Here is an 18,378-nt window from a genome sequence, read left to right as displayed (position 1 = left end):
GATGATTGTTCAACTGTATTTCCATAGGATGTCTGCCAAAAGATTTCATTATTTTGGCAAGACACAGTGCACTTTTCGACATACAGGATTGTAACAATTTCTATACCAATTTAGAGCTGGAGGGAGTCCATGAATACTTCTAAAGGCAGCAGTAGGTTGCACATATTTTAGGAAATGTATTGAAAAAAAAAATCCACTTCCATATAAAAACCAGATCTATAGTTTCCCAGAGAAATTGCTGCCATTAATTTAGAAAACAGAAATGGTCTTTGTTGATAGCATTATTATATGCTATGAATATGTACCTGTATGAAATGAGAAGATGGATTTTTTTTTTTTTTTGGTGAGGCTCAAAGCTTATTCCTTATACCCAGGCAACAGTGAAGACAAAAAATTAAATATAAACCATTATTTGCTTTCATATTATTCAACAGAATTTTTTTTTTGTGAAAGCATACCATATGTCTTACAAAATGGCACAGTGCCCTAGTCTCCAATTTTTCCTTCTGATCCCACCTTCTGGACACACACAAGAATAATGCCACCCCAACCAAACATAGCTGTTGGAGTTTTGGCAAAAAAAAAAAAAAATGGTACTTCTAAAACAATTCTTGGAACATGCTTGAGAGACTGGAAAGAAAAGAAATTTTATTGTCTTCTTTGGTTAAAAGAAAAAGGGTAGGTATCAGGGAAATATGAAAGAACTAAAATAAATTCTTTCAAATGGTCCTTTAGAAATGGAAGGGAACCAGATTCATTGAGCACCTACTTTTGTGTAGGTATTTTAAAAGGCTGTCTTTATAAAATTTATTTCAAAATGATCCTCTTTGGCAAATATTATTCCATTCTTTTATGTGGCAGAAACCTATGGTTCAGAGAGGTTAAAATACAACTAGAATGGGGAAAAACCATTTAGCAGGCGGTAGATGAGGAATTGTCCTCCTGGTTGATCCAACTCCAAGGATCCAGGGTCTGTCTCTTGTCCTCAGACCTGGCAGGAATCATCCACTTCTGTGCCCTCGTCATCTGTCCTGTCCATCGACTGAAGACCTCTCAAGCTCAACCACCAGAACTACACGTAGAAAGGAACATACATCTGATCACCTTCTCACCGAATGGGAAAACTCTGACTAGAACAGCCATGCTTCTCCTGATCGTTGTCTTGTATCTCCACATCCAAATTCTTACATCCCCTAAGTTGAACAGTGAAATTCAATGGCCCGTGTCCAATTATAGATAGAGTTGTGGTCCGAAATCCTGCTAACCAGCCATTGCCTCCATGAAGATGTTTTAGTTCCTGAGTCTGGAGGGTGTAGGGTTGGGATAGATGCCATCAGAAATTCCTTGCCTCTCTAAAATTCTATGTTTTCATGTTGTAGCCCCTGCAACATTCTCTGGGACCTCAGATCAATTGATTATTTCCTGTTCTCCTCCATCTTCGGTCAGACTCCCTCCACCTGATCCCTTCCTTCTCTTCACCAGCATGTTCCAAGTCTGTGTCTCCCTGAGTTCCAGTGTCCTGTGCACAAACACAAAAAGGGGAAACAAAAACATCTTTGCTGAGCGATGGGAGATCTCCTCAGTGTTGCCGTTCTAGCTCTTGAATAGCCCAACTCCCCAAATTCTTGACACTCTAATCTTCATGTTTTCTGTTTCCTTTTTCACATGTAGCCTGGACTTTTGCTTATAAACAAACATGACTTATTTTTTTAACCTTTCTAGATGGTATAGAACTTGGAGGCAGTTTTTTTGTGTAGTTCATAGATTTAGCAGACCCATTACTTAGCATGACACTGCGGTAATTGAATTCTGCAAATATTTATAAAAGGAACGAATGAATGAATGAATGACATAGAAAGAGCAGAGAAGTTTATAAGTGCTCATCATTTCTTCAGCCTTTCTCCAGAACTCCATGTCCACAATTCCAGTAGCTTGTTGGGCATCCCTTCGTGTATGTCCACTGGATGCCTTGAACTCATCATGTTAGAGTCTCAACTGCCCAGGTTTCCCTATGTTTGTTTCTCCCCCGCACTCCACCTTAGGGACACCATGGGTTCCTTTCAGGTCGAGGTTAGAAATTTTGGTGTGTTTTCCTTTTCTCATTTCTCCCTCATTCCTGTCTTTTACAGCAAACCAGTAACTGTGTCCATGAGCTTGCAGCCCCACATTGCCTTTCCTAGGCTCATGTTCCTTTTCCTTTTATCCAGTGTCCTCTGCCATCTAGATGGCATATGGACACTATAAATGGCAGACAGAAGCTTTGAAAGACATTGCAAAAACTTCTGCTCTGGTTTCATTTGCTACAACCTCACCTCTGTAATCCAACTCCTATTCCAACTCTTTTAGGGCTCCTGGAGCCTATTCCAATGTGGGGGTTCCCCCCCACACACACCACCAAGCAATTCCCAGACACCAGCGGCGTGTTTGAGAATTCAACTCAATTCTGACACTATCTACAGGGAGATAGCATCAGATACCACAGAACCTGTAAGACTGTCCACCTCGCCCCCAACTTCATAGGCCAAAGTCAGATCCAGACCGGAGATAGATTGGAAGTTCCCACGACTCCCTACTAGGGTTCGATTAATTTCCTAGAGCAGCTCACAGAACTCAGGGAAACACATTAACCAGTTTATGGAAAGATATGATACAGGATACAAATCAACAGGCAGGTGAAGAGACACATAGGGCGAGGGTCCCCAACAAAGGAGCTTCTGTCCTTGTGGAGCTTGGGGCCCAGCTCTGTGGCACATGGAATTGTTCTGGTTGCCCAAGCGTGAAAAATGTCTGGAAAGGATAAAAAGAACAGTCCCCTTGTGGGTTTTCTTTATAGCATATATATATATATACATATATATATATATACTTTAAATATATGCATATATATGTAAAGTATATATATAGTATATATACTATGCATATAAAGTAATATATATAAAGTATATATATGAGATATAAAGTAATATATATTATATATATGAGATATTATAAAGTAATCTATGTAAGTGTATGTGTGTACATATAGTGTATATATATTAATAAAGTAATCTCTACACCCAACATGCAGCTTGGACACAATGACCCCGAGATCAAGAATCGCAGGTACTTCCAACTGAGCCAGCCAGGTGTTCTGGTCCTATTGTGTTTTTATGAGGACTTTATTACCTAGCCATGATTGACTAAGTATTAGCTGATTCAATCTCCAGCCCCTCTCCCCTCCCCAGAAGTCAGGGGGTGGAACTGAAAGTTCCAACCCTCTGATCACATGATTGGTCCTCCTGTCAATCAGCCCCTGCCCTTCGGTGGGCGTAGGGGTGGGCCTAAAGTCACCTTCCTTAATAACAAGACACCCATTTCACCTTTGTGGCTCTGAAGCATTTTCAGGAACGGTGGACAAAGATTAAATATATTTGAGAAATATATTTCGGTCATCGGAATGACCAAATATATATATTTTTAAATCATTATATTGCAGCAACACTCAAGTCATCTCAAACACAAAGTGAGGCAAGCACCTCTCTGTTCTAGGACAGCTAGTGGCTCCTCATTGAATTCCAAGGGCTGTGTTTCTAGCCTTGTAGTTTACTGCGTTTTCTCTTTTAGCTATCCTGCATCATATACGCCGCCCACCCCACCCCACGTATATCATCCAGGCCCCAGATCTGTGAAAGTTGGTAGAGTCCCACTCCTCCTCCTAGGTTAATCCATGAGTCCTCAATTCTCTACATTCCTCTCTAGTTATCCCAGACGGAAATACATATCCCTTCTTCAGTGTCTTATGGCACCTTATTCTTCTCTTGGTTATTTTATGCTTCATCACTTTAGACTTAATCACAGGCTTTCTCCCATGGAGATTATATACTGCGTTAGGGCAGAAATACTGCCAATTTCTCCCCATCTTGGAGACTAGATGAATACATCGCACATAGGAAATACTAATCCTAATTTGTTGATTTAGCAGATGTTAATTTGAACAGGTAGGAATGTTCAGAATGCTGGTGGCTTTGTTTTAATGGGTTCTGTTTATTTAATAAAATGTCATTATGGGTTCTGTTTCCTTGATTATTGGACATGTGTGAAAATTTGAATTTTATAGGAACCTTTTATGCTTCAGAATTTATTGTAATTGCTATTTAGGTAATAGAATTTCCTTTGCTGGTAATGCAATAGAAGGTAATATAATTTCCTTCTATGGAAGTGTTTGGTTAAATGTAAGGTATGGACTTTCGTGCTCATCTGTCCAGATGGTAGTTCACCAAAGTGATATCAGTAATTTCCCTCTTTGTCGGTACTTCGGCTCCTAAGATTTGGATCCCTTTGTCTGTGATATGAAATACTCAGTCTTATTGGTTATGATTTCATAAGTACCTCGGAATTTGTAACACCCACCTAGGGCATTTTGGAGTTGAATCCTTTCTGAGATCATAATACTTTAAGAATCTTAAATATTTGCAAAGTACTTTTCAGTTTCCAAATCCCTTTCACATAGATCACGTCATTAAGCCTTTGCAGCACGTGGCATAAACAGGGCGGCATTCTGTAATGGAAAGAACATTCCTCTGAGTATGCCAGAGCATGGGTACAACTCCCAGTTCCTGAAGTCTCGACTGCAGTCACTTGCTTTGTTTAGTCAACCTCTCTGCGCTGCAGTTTCCTCTGTCTAAAATGTAAGAATAATAGTACTTAACGCTACATACCTCCGTAGACCTGTTATAATGGGACCCCATTGAACAGATGATTTTCAGAGTGCTTTGTATATCCGTAAAGGTTCTGGCACTCTTTGGCGTTCCGTAAAATTTTTCACAAGTTAATATGAATGATTGTATTCTCATATTTGAATTAGCAAATGGAGGCTAAATAATTATGCGATTTTTTTTTTTAACAGTTGTAGGTGAGACACATGGCAGAGATGGGGCTCAAACCCAGGCAGGCTTTCTGTGCCTCCATCCTGCACCAGCTGCGTTGCCACAGTCCATGGGATGTGCCTGAGAATCTGTCCTGTCGTTTGCACGCTCGCCCCCACGTGACTTGTGAAGGACTATGAACGTTTAGCAGACACAGGCGCTCCCAAAGATGAGTTTCTAGTCAGTCGGAGATAATGCAACTTCAGTACAACGTAGCCTCTGCGAATAACTCGAAAATCTAATGTGAGCGTTCTTGGGGAAAAGCTGCATGGTTTGCAGAGAAGGAATCAGCGCGGGCTCTGTGGATAGCACTGGTCAAAACAGGTGGTTTGAAGCAGTTGTTGACTGGAGTGGAGAAGGACAGGATAGGCTTTCTTTAAGGAAGAAATTCAGTAACCCAGTGGAAGTCGAGGGATCTAGTGTTTGGGGAACAGAAAAGAGACCAGCTTTGTAGAAAGTAATTCATGAGGGGTTGAAGACCCCACTAATTGGTGTCTACATTCCAAATGATGAGCTGTTTATGAAGGATTTGCTGGTTGGCCAGTTGTTTTGAATGTAAACCATATACTTTGGGCTTAATTTGATAATTATTGTCTGATTTTATCACAGAACTCCCATTATCAAAACCGTGTCTTAGAAGGTTGAATGTGACCAAAACATGGAGAATTGTGGCATGATTAGAGGTGACACTTTCGACTTAGCCTTTACTCCTCTCTCCCAGGCAACTTCTTTCTCAGGATCAACGCTGTTATTATGACTAATCCACTGCATTTATGTTGCTTTTTTTTTAAAGAAAATTTTCAACCTCAGCACTATGAACATCTGGAGCCGGATAATTTTTTATCACGTTGGGGGCTAGCCTGTGCACTGGATGATATTTCACCCGCGTCCCTGGCCTCTGCCTGGTGGAAGCCAGTACCTCTCTCCTCAGTTGCTACAAACAAAACCATCTCCAGACATCACCCAGTGTTCCCCGCGAGGGCAAACTCACTGCCATCTCAAAACCACTTACTTAGGCAATGAAAATACTGTATCTAATATCTCCTGCCCTAAATAAATAGCAATAAAATTACCTGCACAGCATTGCGCAATATACGTAGACGTTGGAAAGGTTTACATAAAGTCAGTGTCGTTGGCTTCTCTGTGAAGTTTGGAGTGCCAGGCGGTCCTGGACAAGAACCAGAAGGCAGTGGGGAGCAGTCGTCCTCTGGTCACTGGCTGACCTCTCCAGCTTTCTGTTCTTCCTGCCACTCCCATCATTCCTAAGTTACCCTCCTTCGCTCTTACTCAGTATCTGCTTGGTCCCTGGAGAAATAGCTCCACGCTCAAATACGAACGTGCCAACTCCAGGAACTGCCTACAATAACATTGACACTTATCAATAAATTTATTTAACAGATGTTTATTGAGCTGCTGCTACGTATTAAGAATATCGTAGTAAATGTCACAAAGTTTCATTGCTCGTGTGTCTTACATTTTAGTAGAATATTATATGTACATGTTTTATATTACTGTGTATTTTTAAGTATAAATGTAATACAGAATTATAAGCTAAGGAAGTGATACTGCAAATGTATCTTTCTAGATTAAGTGAGAACTAATTGGTGTCTACATTCCAAATGATGATCTACGTGATTAGCTCTGTCAGCCGGTTTTTTTAAATTTTCCCTGAAATTTTAAGTTTTGCTTCGTTTGGCTTGAGACAGTAACGTGGGAAGAAATAATTTCAAATTGTTGATCATCCTAAAGTGTGAAAGCTTAAAACGCTTGCTAAAATAGTAAATTCAGTTACTGGGGTTTTTGTTTTTTGTTTTTTTGTTTTTTGAATTTGACTAGGGCACTTATCGTTGTGATATGGAGTATATTCCAAAGCAATTGTCTGCTTGTAGTATTATTTTTCTCATGGAAATGAGATTTGAGTCTGCCCTCTTTCCCCCCCTCCCCCCGAGAAACAGGATGCTTTTTCTTCTTGTTTGAAGCATGAGAGAAATGGTTGGGCTTTTTTACCCCGCTCTTTGGCTTTTATTGCCATCATTTTACCTGGCTAAGAGCACTATAAAGAAATAGAGCTTTGGCAAATGGATCCTGCAAAGATTTACTCAGATTTCCATATCCAGGCTTTTCTTGTCAGATAGTTTTCACAGAGGATTATTAAAAGAAAATGTTGGCTGTCATTAATAACATTTTGTGATGTATCTTTAGACACTGATGATTACTGGTTATTGGAAATGAGGCGAGCATGCAATTGAAATACAACTGAATGCTTACACTGATGCGGGACTTGGCAGATAGCGATGCTAGATTAGCAAGAAGACAAGTACGTTATGTATTGCTTCCATTAGCATTTCACAAGTATGCCTCTCTTTGTAAATGATATTTGTCTTATATAAGGTATTTGTTCCAGGGTCTGTCAGGAGTAGGATTAGGTGGAATTGTGGAGTTCTCCAAGGACTGAAACTTTTAAAGGTACTGAGGTCTGTACTTATGACAATGCAAATGAGCACACGTGTCGCTAACCTGTGTTCACAATTTACATTCTCAGCAGTGATCCGAAGCAAGATTGACGTAATTATGTTGAGACGTTGTTAGCTACATTGCACTGAGCGGTTTCATATGGAATGGATGTTTGTTGGATGTTTCCTGAATAAAATGATAAAGACTTAATTTGTGAACTTGTGTCCGTGAAAAATCCCCAGATCTTACAGAGGGGTCCTCCCACATCATAGGACACATCTCCAACCGAACAAAATTTCAAGGTGTTCTGAAGAATGCCATTTATTCACTTCAGATGGTCTTGAGAAGGAATTAGGTCGAGATATACTTATTAAGTGACCATTAAACTTTTTTGGCTAAGAACCAGTATCTTAAAACAAATAGAGAGGTCTGAGGATAAGGAATCAGACATACCTTTAGGAAACAAAACTAACTCTTGAAAGAACTCACAAAATGTGTAAGGGAGACAATTTTTTTTTTTTTTTTAAGATTTTACTTATTTATTTGAGATCGTGTACTTGTGCACAGGCAGGGAGGAAGGGCAGAGGTAGAGGGAAAAGCAGACTCCCTGCTCAGGAGCCTGATGCAGGACTCGATCCCAGGACCCTGAGATCATGACCTGAGCCGAAGGTACATGCTTAACTGACTGAGCCACCCAGGCACCTCAGGAGACAAATTTTTAAGTGACTTCATTGCTGTTAGAAAAATGGTGTTCTTTTACAATTGTTATATTGGCAAAAAACTGTGCATTGGTTTTAACATGCTTGGGAGAGGTGGACACCAGGAAACTTGGGACAAGCTTGTGTAGGTCTTGGAAAAGTATCATGGAAGAGCTCAAGTTTTTAAAATTAAAATAACTAAAAAATGAATTGTTCACATGCAGCATTAAAGGATATACAATCTAAAATATTCTTACAAGAAATAGATTGGTTTTTCATGAAAAATAAAGGGACAATATGAACTCTTTTTTTTTTTTTGGAGAAGGAGAGAGAGAATCTTTTTTTTTTTTTTTAAAGATTTTATTTATTCATCTGAGACACAGAGATACAGAGAGAGAGAGAGCATGAGCAGGGGGAGAAATAGAGAGAGAGGGAGAAGCAGGTTCCCCGCTGAGCCGGAGCCCGATATGGGGCTCAATCCCAGGACCCTGGGATCATGACCTGAGCTGAAGGCAGATGCTTAACCATCTGAACCACCCAGGTGTCCTGGGAGAGAGAGAATCTTAAGCAGGCTCCATCTTCAGTGTGGAGCCTGATGTGGGACCTGATCTCACAATGCTGTGATCATGACCTGACCCAAAATCAACAGTCACTCAACCGAAAGAGCCACCCAGGTGGCCCTATGGACTCTTTTTTCCCCATCAAATTCTATAGCAGTTCTTCCTGCTGCCCCAGCTTTATTGAGATATGATTCACAACCTTGTATAACTTTAAGTTGTACGATGTGGGTATTTGATACACGTATATGTTGGGAAACGTTTACCACAATAAGGCAGGTCTTTTCCAAGTTTGGTAAGCATCAGAATTTCTTGGAGAATTTGCTAACGGAGATTCCTGGGCCCCGTTCCCAGAGATTCTGACTCTAGGTGTAGGGGCAGGCCATGAGCTTGCATTTCTGATAAACTGCAAGGTGTTCATATTATCAGTCATTGATCACACTGTGAGCAGCATTGCTATGACAGATGGGCAGTTGACACATGGAGAGTAGAGAGTCTTAGAGTTTAAACTGTGTTATTTTAAAACAGAGGGGGTGGTGACTACCAAGTGGAGTGGAAAACAGTATCGGTATATAGATGTGTGTGTGTGTGTGTGTGTATCTTGAATATGGATATATATGTCCATATATATATGTATGTGGATATATGAATATATATATATCTCCTGAATTCCAGAGTATACTTATCTGGAATTTAACTGAGAACTTTGATCCTAACTGGGAAATTTATCAATAATGAAATAAAAATCATGGAGATAAAATAATATAGGACCTGACGGAGCCAGGGGTAAGCCGATGTTTAGAGAACTGACATTTAACTCTATGGGACTCTCCATTTTTACTAATTAAAACTTGCATTAAGACATAAAATTGAGAATCAGATCTCTATTCATATGAATGTAACGTTTTAGTTTCAACCATGAAGACTGGCTGTGATCTCTTATTTATTACTGTATGTCGTATATAGTATACATAGTATTCTATATTGTGTAAGGTACTGTATTTTATGGAGTATATATAGTTCTGTGGTATACATATATGTGTGTATATTTCCGTGGTGTAGTGGCAATAGTATAAATAATGTACTTAGTACACATATAGTATATATAGCATTATATATAGTATATATAGCATATATTTTACATATTATACTAATATATTATATTAGTATTATATATAGTATATATAGCATTATATTTTATATATTATACTAATACTATATATATAGTAATAAACTATTATACATGTATATATACTTTATTCAACATTATTCTTATTACATATATAAATATATGTAATATATGTATACATATATGTATATGTACTATTCATTATTATTTCTATTAACATTATTATTATGATTGTTATTGGATAATGGAGCCTAGTTATCATCTTTGATTTGTTAATATATATGGTAATACATTTTAAACCTATATTTAGACTTTACTCTGAAACTCTCATGTCAGTTTATTCAATATATTTAGGTTGATTCAATATATTCTAATATTGATTTGGTAAGCATGTTAAGGTGTATTTAGTATATTTTACTAGAGTAATTAAAGTGGATGCATGTTAATGCTGTTAGATCCATTGGGCTAAAGACATTAGTTAACAATTATATGTTATATACAGATATTTAATACAGTGCAGCTTCACCCGATCACCTGTAGGAGACTATATAGACAGTAGTCGTATGTTGCCAATTGTAAAGCAAGTTCATGTTAAAGTTTCTGAAAAAAACAAAATTCACCGATGACAACAACCTTTAGGGAACATTCCTTTTTTTTTTTTTTTAAGATTTTATTTTTAAGTCATCTCTACACCCAACGTGGGGCTCGAACTCACAACCCCGAGATCAAGAGCTGAGTGCTCCACCAACCCAGCCAGCCAGGCGCCCCCAGAAAACATTTCTTACTGAATACAAGTATCTCTCATCTAAACGGTTCTGCCCGATGGTGAATCGCACTACATTTCCTACATGCCCCCTCTAGACTGCGCAACTTTTCTTTTCCAGCTGTGTTGAAATAGACATCTTTCAAAGTTCTGTCCTGTCGTGATGCTCTCGCTCAGATGCCCGTTATACACCATTCAAGTGATGCACTGAGTAGCGGGCTTTCCCAAACTGACGAGCAGAAGCAGGCGTGGAAAAGTGAGGAGTGCAGGTGATTTCCCTTTGGCCCTGCTTCTCATCCGTTTCTTTCTTTCCTTTCACTGTTACTGCCCCCAGTGTCTGGAGCCCTGCAAGGAGTCCTGGGACCCAAGGAAGCAGCAGTGCCAGAGCGTCTGTGAGGTAAGGCCGCCCTGCCCTGCATGCCCAGAGGTGCCCAGGACGCGGCGTCAGCCTGATGGTGCTCCGCGCGGATCACTGGCGGGAAGGGCCCCTGCATTCTGCTGCGGGTTGGGGAGTTCGGTTGACTGCAGGGAGGGGTGTCTGTGTGTGTGTGTGTGTGTGTGTGTTGTGAATTCATGTAAAAGGGAGAAACATTATTGAGCTTTCTTAAAACCTAGCTACCCGCCGCTTCCATTATTGGAATCCATCTTATTACATAGGCTTAGAGACGAGAACCTTTTCCAAGGTAGAAGCTACTGCTGTCCTTCTACTTTCCAGCACGGCTGTTGTACGAGTAATTGTCAGCACAATGTTGACATTCTCATGCTGTTTGGGAGAAGCCAGCCGTTTTATCAGTAGCGGGGTTCTCGACATTTTCGTCTCATCGTTCACCCTCTGGGCCCCCATATCCCGGGCAGGACGCTTGCCTGCCCGCCTTGAACCGGGTGCGAGGCTCTTACTTGGCCGGTGGTTTCAGGTAGAGAATAAAGGGTGTTATTGTCCCGGACACCTGCTGTCTAAAACCCTCAGTCGTGCTGCAGAGGGGAAGAGCCGCTTTCCTGGACCATCTCCTCCAGAGCGAGTCGGGGGTCCAGGCTCTGACGCAGCCTGGGATCTGCTCGGGTGCAGCCGGGAGGATGTGGAGCCGGCCTGCCTGCTGACTGCTGGCCTCTCAAAGAAAGGAGAGTGGGATGGTCCACGAGGGCCGGTGGGGAACAGCGGTCGAAGAGTCCTCTGTAGCAATCAAAGCACCTCCGTTGAGGGTTGTGGGGAGCGGACCAGAAGGGAGGCCCTGTGGCACCGGACTGAAACGATGGTCCGGGGCTTCTCTGAAGGGAACTGGAGACTGACAGCAACCCTTCCAAGCTCCTGCCCACAGACCCTCCCCATATGCGTGGAGATAAACAAAGGCATACAGTAAGTGCATAAGAGTTACGTTGGGAAGGCACGGAGGACCAGGAAGTTGGAGCTCATCAGGTCCAATGGCTCCCCCACTCTAGGTAGAAAGACCCAGCCTAAAGCAAAAGCCCCGAGCCTCACACCTCTTCCCTGCATCCGAGTGCTGCTTTGGCTCGACTTCCCTGGACGGTGATGGGGGATCATAGTGTTGTTGGGCTCTTGTAGAAAAGTATTCAGTTTGGCTTTAGCAGAGTGCAGTGGAGGAAATGTTTCTCAGCACAGACATGATCGATATGTGATTTTCCCTATCTCACTTTTACTTTGCTTTGGAAGTGGGACTCAGCATTTTGTGACGGGCTGCTGGAATATGGGTGATTCGCAAACTCTTACATAATGATGTAAGTTGCTGGAAGCGCTTCGGACCTGAGGATTTCTGTCACTGAAGTCTTTGGAAGCATTTTGTAATTGTGAACATGAAAATGCCTTAAATAATACACAGGACTGGCAGATAGTCGAAGTCATTTAGCCCAGTTACTCTGCAAGGACACTCACCCCTAAGCTAACGATTGAGTGTTAACTCCCAAAGAAGAAGAACCTTCCTATGTCTTTATATCCAGCCCTTTTCTGGGTGGTGGTGGGGGGGTGATACAGAGGAGCATCAATCATGGTTTCTGTCCTCCTTCAAGGGAGCTGACATATTATCCATCCATTTTCCCCAAAACATTTTGGCTTCTTCAGGGATTCCATCCAAACTTTTCCAGAAAACATATGGTGACCTGGCATTCAGTTTAATATATCTTTATATTAGTTATCTCTTGCTGCCTAACAGATGACCCCCAAGCTTAGTGGCTTAAAACAACACACATTTATTATCTCACAGTTTCTGTGGGTCAGGAGTTTGGACATGACTTAAATGCATTCTTTGCTTCAGCGTCCCACGATGCCGTAATCAGGGTGTTGGCTGGGCTTGCTTTCTCGTCTGGGGGCTCAGCTGCTTCTGCTGACAATCTGCCTCCGAGCTCATTGCAGTTAGTTGTTGGCAGAACTCATTTCCTTACGGTTATAGGACTGAGGTCCCATTCTCTCGATGGCTGCTGGAAGTTGCCTGCGCTTCCTCACCACGTGGCCCCCCAGGCCGGTCACGAGATGGCTATTCACTTTTTCAAGGCCAGCAGGAGAGTCTTGATCTGCAGTCTGCTGAGAGCAAGTCTCTATAATGCAACATATTCTCAGGTGTAACGCCTCTTCCCCTTTGCCATATTCTACTGGTTAGCGAGTCACAGGTCCCGCCCAACACACACACATACACACACGCACGCACTCATGTGCGCAAAGAGAGTGATGACATCAGGGGACGTTGTGACTCAGTGCAGCTCACTGTAAGGTGGGTCTGCTAAAAAGCAAATAAAAAGAGGTGGGTCAGGCCCCTGAGGCATTGAACAGAGCAGAGTCATCAGAAATACAACAGAACTGATGAGTTGATGCAGTGTCTTGTATGTTCTACAACTTGCCCTCCTACTCATAGTTTGCATTCTATGCTGTACACAAACCATGTATCCATGTAAGTTAAAATACGCTGTCGTGGGATCTTGTGGAACGAGACGTACCGTGTTGTTTGCATCATAAACACACGATCCCTTAATATCAGTGACGCTGGGTTGATGTTGTGACATCTGATCCCTGAGAAGGAAGATGTCATTGAAGGTCATCTGAAGCCTCTGTCCCTGGAAATTCCAAATGTGGTAGCACACTTGTACAATACCCCCTTCTCTCTGAAACAACTGTGAGGTCTTCTGAACCAAATCCAGTTGATCAAAATGGGACTCATGTACCACTGTGATGCCTGCTGTGGTGGGAGGGGTGAATTGAAACTGGAAAGGCAGGACAAGTGGCGGCCAGGTCACGTGAGCCCTTCGTGGGCAGACCTCAGCCCAGGGGTCCCACCGCTCGAGCCCGCTGTTCCACTTTAGTTCTTTTCAGCATTCTTCATCTCTGTGTCTTGTTTCTGTCTGTGTTGCGGTGATGTCTGCCTGTGACGTTGACGAAGACCGAATCCTGCAAGACTGATCCCCATTTCAGCATTTTGGAGGCTGATCCTTCATTGAGGCAGCCCTAAGACCATCCTGTTCTTCCTCTCCCTTATCACGTGACTTGCAACGAGCGCCTACAAGACCCCTGTTTCCATGAACCTATGAAGCTTTCCCTTTGTGAACATTTACAGCCACAAGGACTCTTGAGTTTATTGTCCTCCAAGTGGAACAGCTAGACTGTTAGATAGGTTTGACCCCGTGTGTTGATTCGCAAGACGCTCTGAGCTTTAGGGCATGGTTTGCCTCCCATTTTTATAAGTAAAGTGTAGGAATACGGCCACACCGGTTTGGCTGCAAACTGTCGGAGGGAGCTTCGGGGCTATAGCAGGAGAGCTGAGTACCTGTGATGGATCCTGAGGTCCGTGAAGCTGAGACTGCTGACCACATGGCCCTTTACAGAAGAAGTTTTCAAACTCCTGCCCGAGGAAAAACAACAGTCCTCATCCTGTCACAAAACCTGCCTGACCCTTCAGAATGTTGTTACTTCCTGATCTGTGTGACCAGCACCTGCTTCTGAACACAGCTTTATTGTTCCTGGTGTTTTAGTCATTAAAATCAATTTTCCTCCATGGAAGAGGTTTTTGGAGGCATGTTCATAATCACATACCTAGAATTGGTTCGTGGCTGCCTCACACATTGATCTCTTTAACTTCTCATTTGATTATTTATACAGTTCTGCTTTTGCTCCTTTCAAACTGCTGTCAGAGTTAACGATGTTGTTCCTTAAGTGGAGAAGTTAAACGTGTAAGAGCAGGAACCTTGCAGGATTCCTTCTATGGATCACATGGGACAGTTTTTCCCGTGTCAGTTTTTGGAGCAAGTTGGGTCATGACAGATACATAGACAGGTCATACTTTATTGTTTTAGTTTATTATTTAAACATTATCTTCCTCTTATTATTTTTTTGAAGATTTAAAAATCATAGTAAACCATTTTTCTTCCTGATCATAAAATGCACATTTCTTCACATTTAAATGTTCCTTTCTTACAGTTGTAAGCATCTAAATTATCAAGGAAAATATTCTTTTTCTTTCTTAATGGTATAAGATCATTATGTGTACTACAATTGCTGTTGTCTTAGTTTTGATGAAACGTGATACACGGTAGTTTGAGTGACCTTCTTGCTGGAGGACACACCTCTCATCTTTAATAATGATATTTCTTTTTTTTTTTAAGATTTTATTTATTTGAGAGAGAGAATGAGATAGAGAGAGAGCATGAGAGGGAGGAGGGTCAGAGGGAGAAGCAGACTCCCCGCCGAGCAGGGAGCCCGACGCGGGACTCGATCCCGGGACTCCAGGATCATGACCTGAGCCGAAGGCAGTCGCTTAACCAACTGAGCCACCCAGGCGCCCAATAATGATATTTCTGATTTCACAATATCCCCACCCTAGTAGGTACTCACTGGGATGTCCACATTGGCAATGTGAAGTGTACGTTAGGGTCGTGGAGAAGCTGAGACCCCATCTGGGTCAGGGATCCACTAATGAGACAGGTACCCAGGACTTACAGGAAAGCTGTTCTTGGACCAGCCTGGATTCTGAGAGAGCCAGTTCTTGCCATTGTGAACATAGGAAGAGGAAGAAGATTTTTCACTCAACTGCAGATAGGATTACTGACTCATTTCTTTGTGTTTTTTGCTTTTCAAAATGTTTTCCAAGCTTACTATATTGGATTTTCACAACCATTCTTAGAAGTTAAGCCTGAATTTTACTCGGTGAACTGAATGGGCTACAAGACTGACACACCAAGAGGAAATGGTTCTATCTGCCCAAGAGTCCATGTTTAATAGGTAGATGAAGAAGATCTGGAATCCAGGTGGTGGTCCATCTCTTTTCCACTGTATGCTGCCCCAGGCTCCCCCTCCTAACTCTGCTCTGTGTCCCAGTACAGAATGGAGGATGAAGTTGTACTCCCCGCCGCAGGAAATGAATCACAGCCTGTTTCTAACGTAACGTTGTTGGCCGACCGTCTGCGCTTCGACACCCTTGAACGAGAAGGGAGTTTTGATCATGCAAAATCCTAGTTAATTAAGGGCACTTCAAGGAGTTGAAGGAACAACAAAGCTCCTTACTACTTTGGGTGCCCTGGGCCATGGAATGTTCCGGCAGTCCTGAAAACACACGTCAGAAACTAAAGCTGTTAGGATTTATCACGCTCTTACAGGGGCTTTCTTGCACTCAAACTTGCTAACCTTCCAGTGCTCTAAAACCCAGTTAGTCTTACAATCCAGGGCATGCAGCAAATGCATCCGTTGAGAAGTGGAAGCTGCATCTTCTTGTGCCTGGGACATCTGTAAAAGGGTTAAATGTACGGAAATAAGTGGACGAGTGCTGAACAAGAAAATGATGTCATATGCCCAGCTGTGTGTGTCAGGGGTGGGGGTGGGGGAAACACAAGAATCAGCACAAGTGTGTTGGAGGGTGTCAAGGTGGAATTTGTGGAAGGTTTCTTCTGAAAGCTTCACTTTCCATGCTGAAATCCCGTGAGTGGCCAGCAGTTACCGTGACACGGGGTGGAGGCTGGGGTGACCGGCACAGAGCACATTTTCAAAAAATGCTAGTTTTTAGTATTATACACAGTAAACTTTTATTTTTAGATATGGTAAGCCTTTACCTTTTACATTTCGTAACGCATAAAAGTGTTCCTTATATTTCTGGATTGCGACCTTTGGGCGGTGGTGGAAAGTGCAGACTCTGTCCCGGTTTCCCTTTCAATTTAGGGGATAGTGGGAGTCATGGAATGGAAGCATTTCAAGGAATGCTTATGAAGTTTTACAGTTGTTGTGAGATTTCCTTTACCTGTCATCTTATAAAGGAAGTTATCCTCATTATATCAAATTTTATAGCCCTGGAAAATGAGAAAGTCAAGCATATTCAGTGACTTTTTAGGGTTGTTCAGTAATTTATTGGCTAGATGGGACATGTTCTCCATGGAATGTAGGCTTTTTCCCCTTATTTTTTTGAAATAGACTCCATTTTCATTGAATTTTTATATGATGCTGGGGGAATACAGAATTATATGAGATTCAATTAGAGGACACTTGATGAGTTTTGAAAGTTAATAAAAAGCTGAGATTGGAGATTATTCTGAATGACTTAAAGACCTATCTTGTCGGAAAAGAGGGACAGAGCAGGTAGAAGGAGTTAAGGGAATATGCTGGAAATTGTAAGAGCATCAAATTTAGGTAAAATAGGAAAGATGCATATATAGCACTTAACCGGTGTCTGAACGTGGGAAACATTGAGTGAATATTAGCCATTTTTACTCTCCAGGGGAGGGCAAGGTTAACACTTTTGAATTCTGTGATAGGTCAGTGAGGTACAGATTGAAGAGGAATTTGTTGTGAGGAGGTGACTGGAAATCGGTCAGAGGGTTTCCGTGGAGGACGAGTCGTCAATCTCTACAACTCTGGGTTGTCGAATAGAAAGTATGGCAGGAAATGCAGACCGAATACACACAACTGTTTGTGTATGTTTAGGTTCCTTCTCTAAGACCGTGTGTGTGGGAGAAGGGGAGAGAGGGGCTGTGGCCAGGGGCTCGGAGTCTGAGGGCGTGATTTTCGTGTACCTTTCCTTTGGGAAGACTTGACCACGTTCACGTGCTCGCGGAAATGAGTCTTGCGAGGGGTGTGAAGTTGGAGACGCATGGGTCAGAAGCCCAGAGTTCTGGAGCATGAAACCAGGGATGAGTCACGTGAAGACCCACTCACACCTGCAGATGCCTAGTCCAGCATCCAGGATGGCCCAGACTCTGCTGTGCACACGGATCACCTGGGCATCTTGTAGAAGAAGGTGCGTGCTGTGGGCACCCAGAGCCTGCCTTTCCAACAGGCAGTGCTGAGGCCAAGGGACCAGGGGCTGCCCTAGCATAGCGAGACTGTGGACCTCCCTCTACGGTGTCAGGGTTCCCTGTCAGGTGCTCACTGGGACTTGCCTGCTAATTCTGTGCAGTCTTTTGTGTTTCCTTCTGTGATGTTCTGTAAAGAGAAAAGATGCAATTGCTGGTAAGGATTGAAAATAAACAGATGGAAATGGTGTTTAAAAGGAAAACCCCTACTTTTTTAATCACTCAAATTGCAGAATTTTAATTGTTGGTTTGTCTCCATCCCCACATGGAAGGTATTTCACTACGTATAGAATTCTAGGTTAACATTTTTTTAATTTACTAGTTTAAAAATCTCTATTTTCTTCTGTCTTGTATGTTTTCAGAAAAATCACTGACATTCTCATTTTCTTGTTGTGTATAAAGTGTCTTTTTATTTCCCTGCCTGCTTTGAAGATTTTCTTTCTATATCTGGTTTTGAGCAATATAATTATGGTAAATCTTGCCTGGGTAGCCTTTATAGGTCTTCTGCTTGGGGTCATGGAGATGCTTCTAATTCTAATTGTAATTGGGCTTACAGTTTTAATCAAATTTTTTACATATCAGCCAATATCCATTTCCT

General features: G+C 42.0%; 1 protein-coding gene across 1 annotated transcript in view; it reads left to right on the top strand.

Moving 5' to 3' along the window:
* ANOS1 (anosmin 1) overlaps positions 1 to 18,378 on the top strand; it is a 191,001-nt gene that overhangs the window by 90,158 nt on the left and 82,465 nt on the right. Inside the window, exon 3 of the mRNA XM_035029680.1 lies at positions 10,840 to 10,902. Coding sequence (XP_034885571.1) covers positions 10,840 to 10,902 — 63 coding nt within the window. The remainder of the gene's footprint in view (positions 1 to 10,839; positions 10,903 to 18,378) is intronic.

This window comes from Mirounga leonina, unplaced genomic scaffold (assembly GCF_011800145.1).
Source record: "Mirounga leonina isolate KUSES-001 unplaced genomic scaffold, KU_Mleo_1.0 Mir_268, whole genome shotgun sequence".
NCBI classification, from domain to species: domain Eukaryota; kingdom Metazoa; phylum Chordata; class Mammalia; order Carnivora; family Phocidae; genus Mirounga; species Mirounga leonina.
This window is presented reverse-complemented; position numbering and strand designations above follow the sequence as displayed.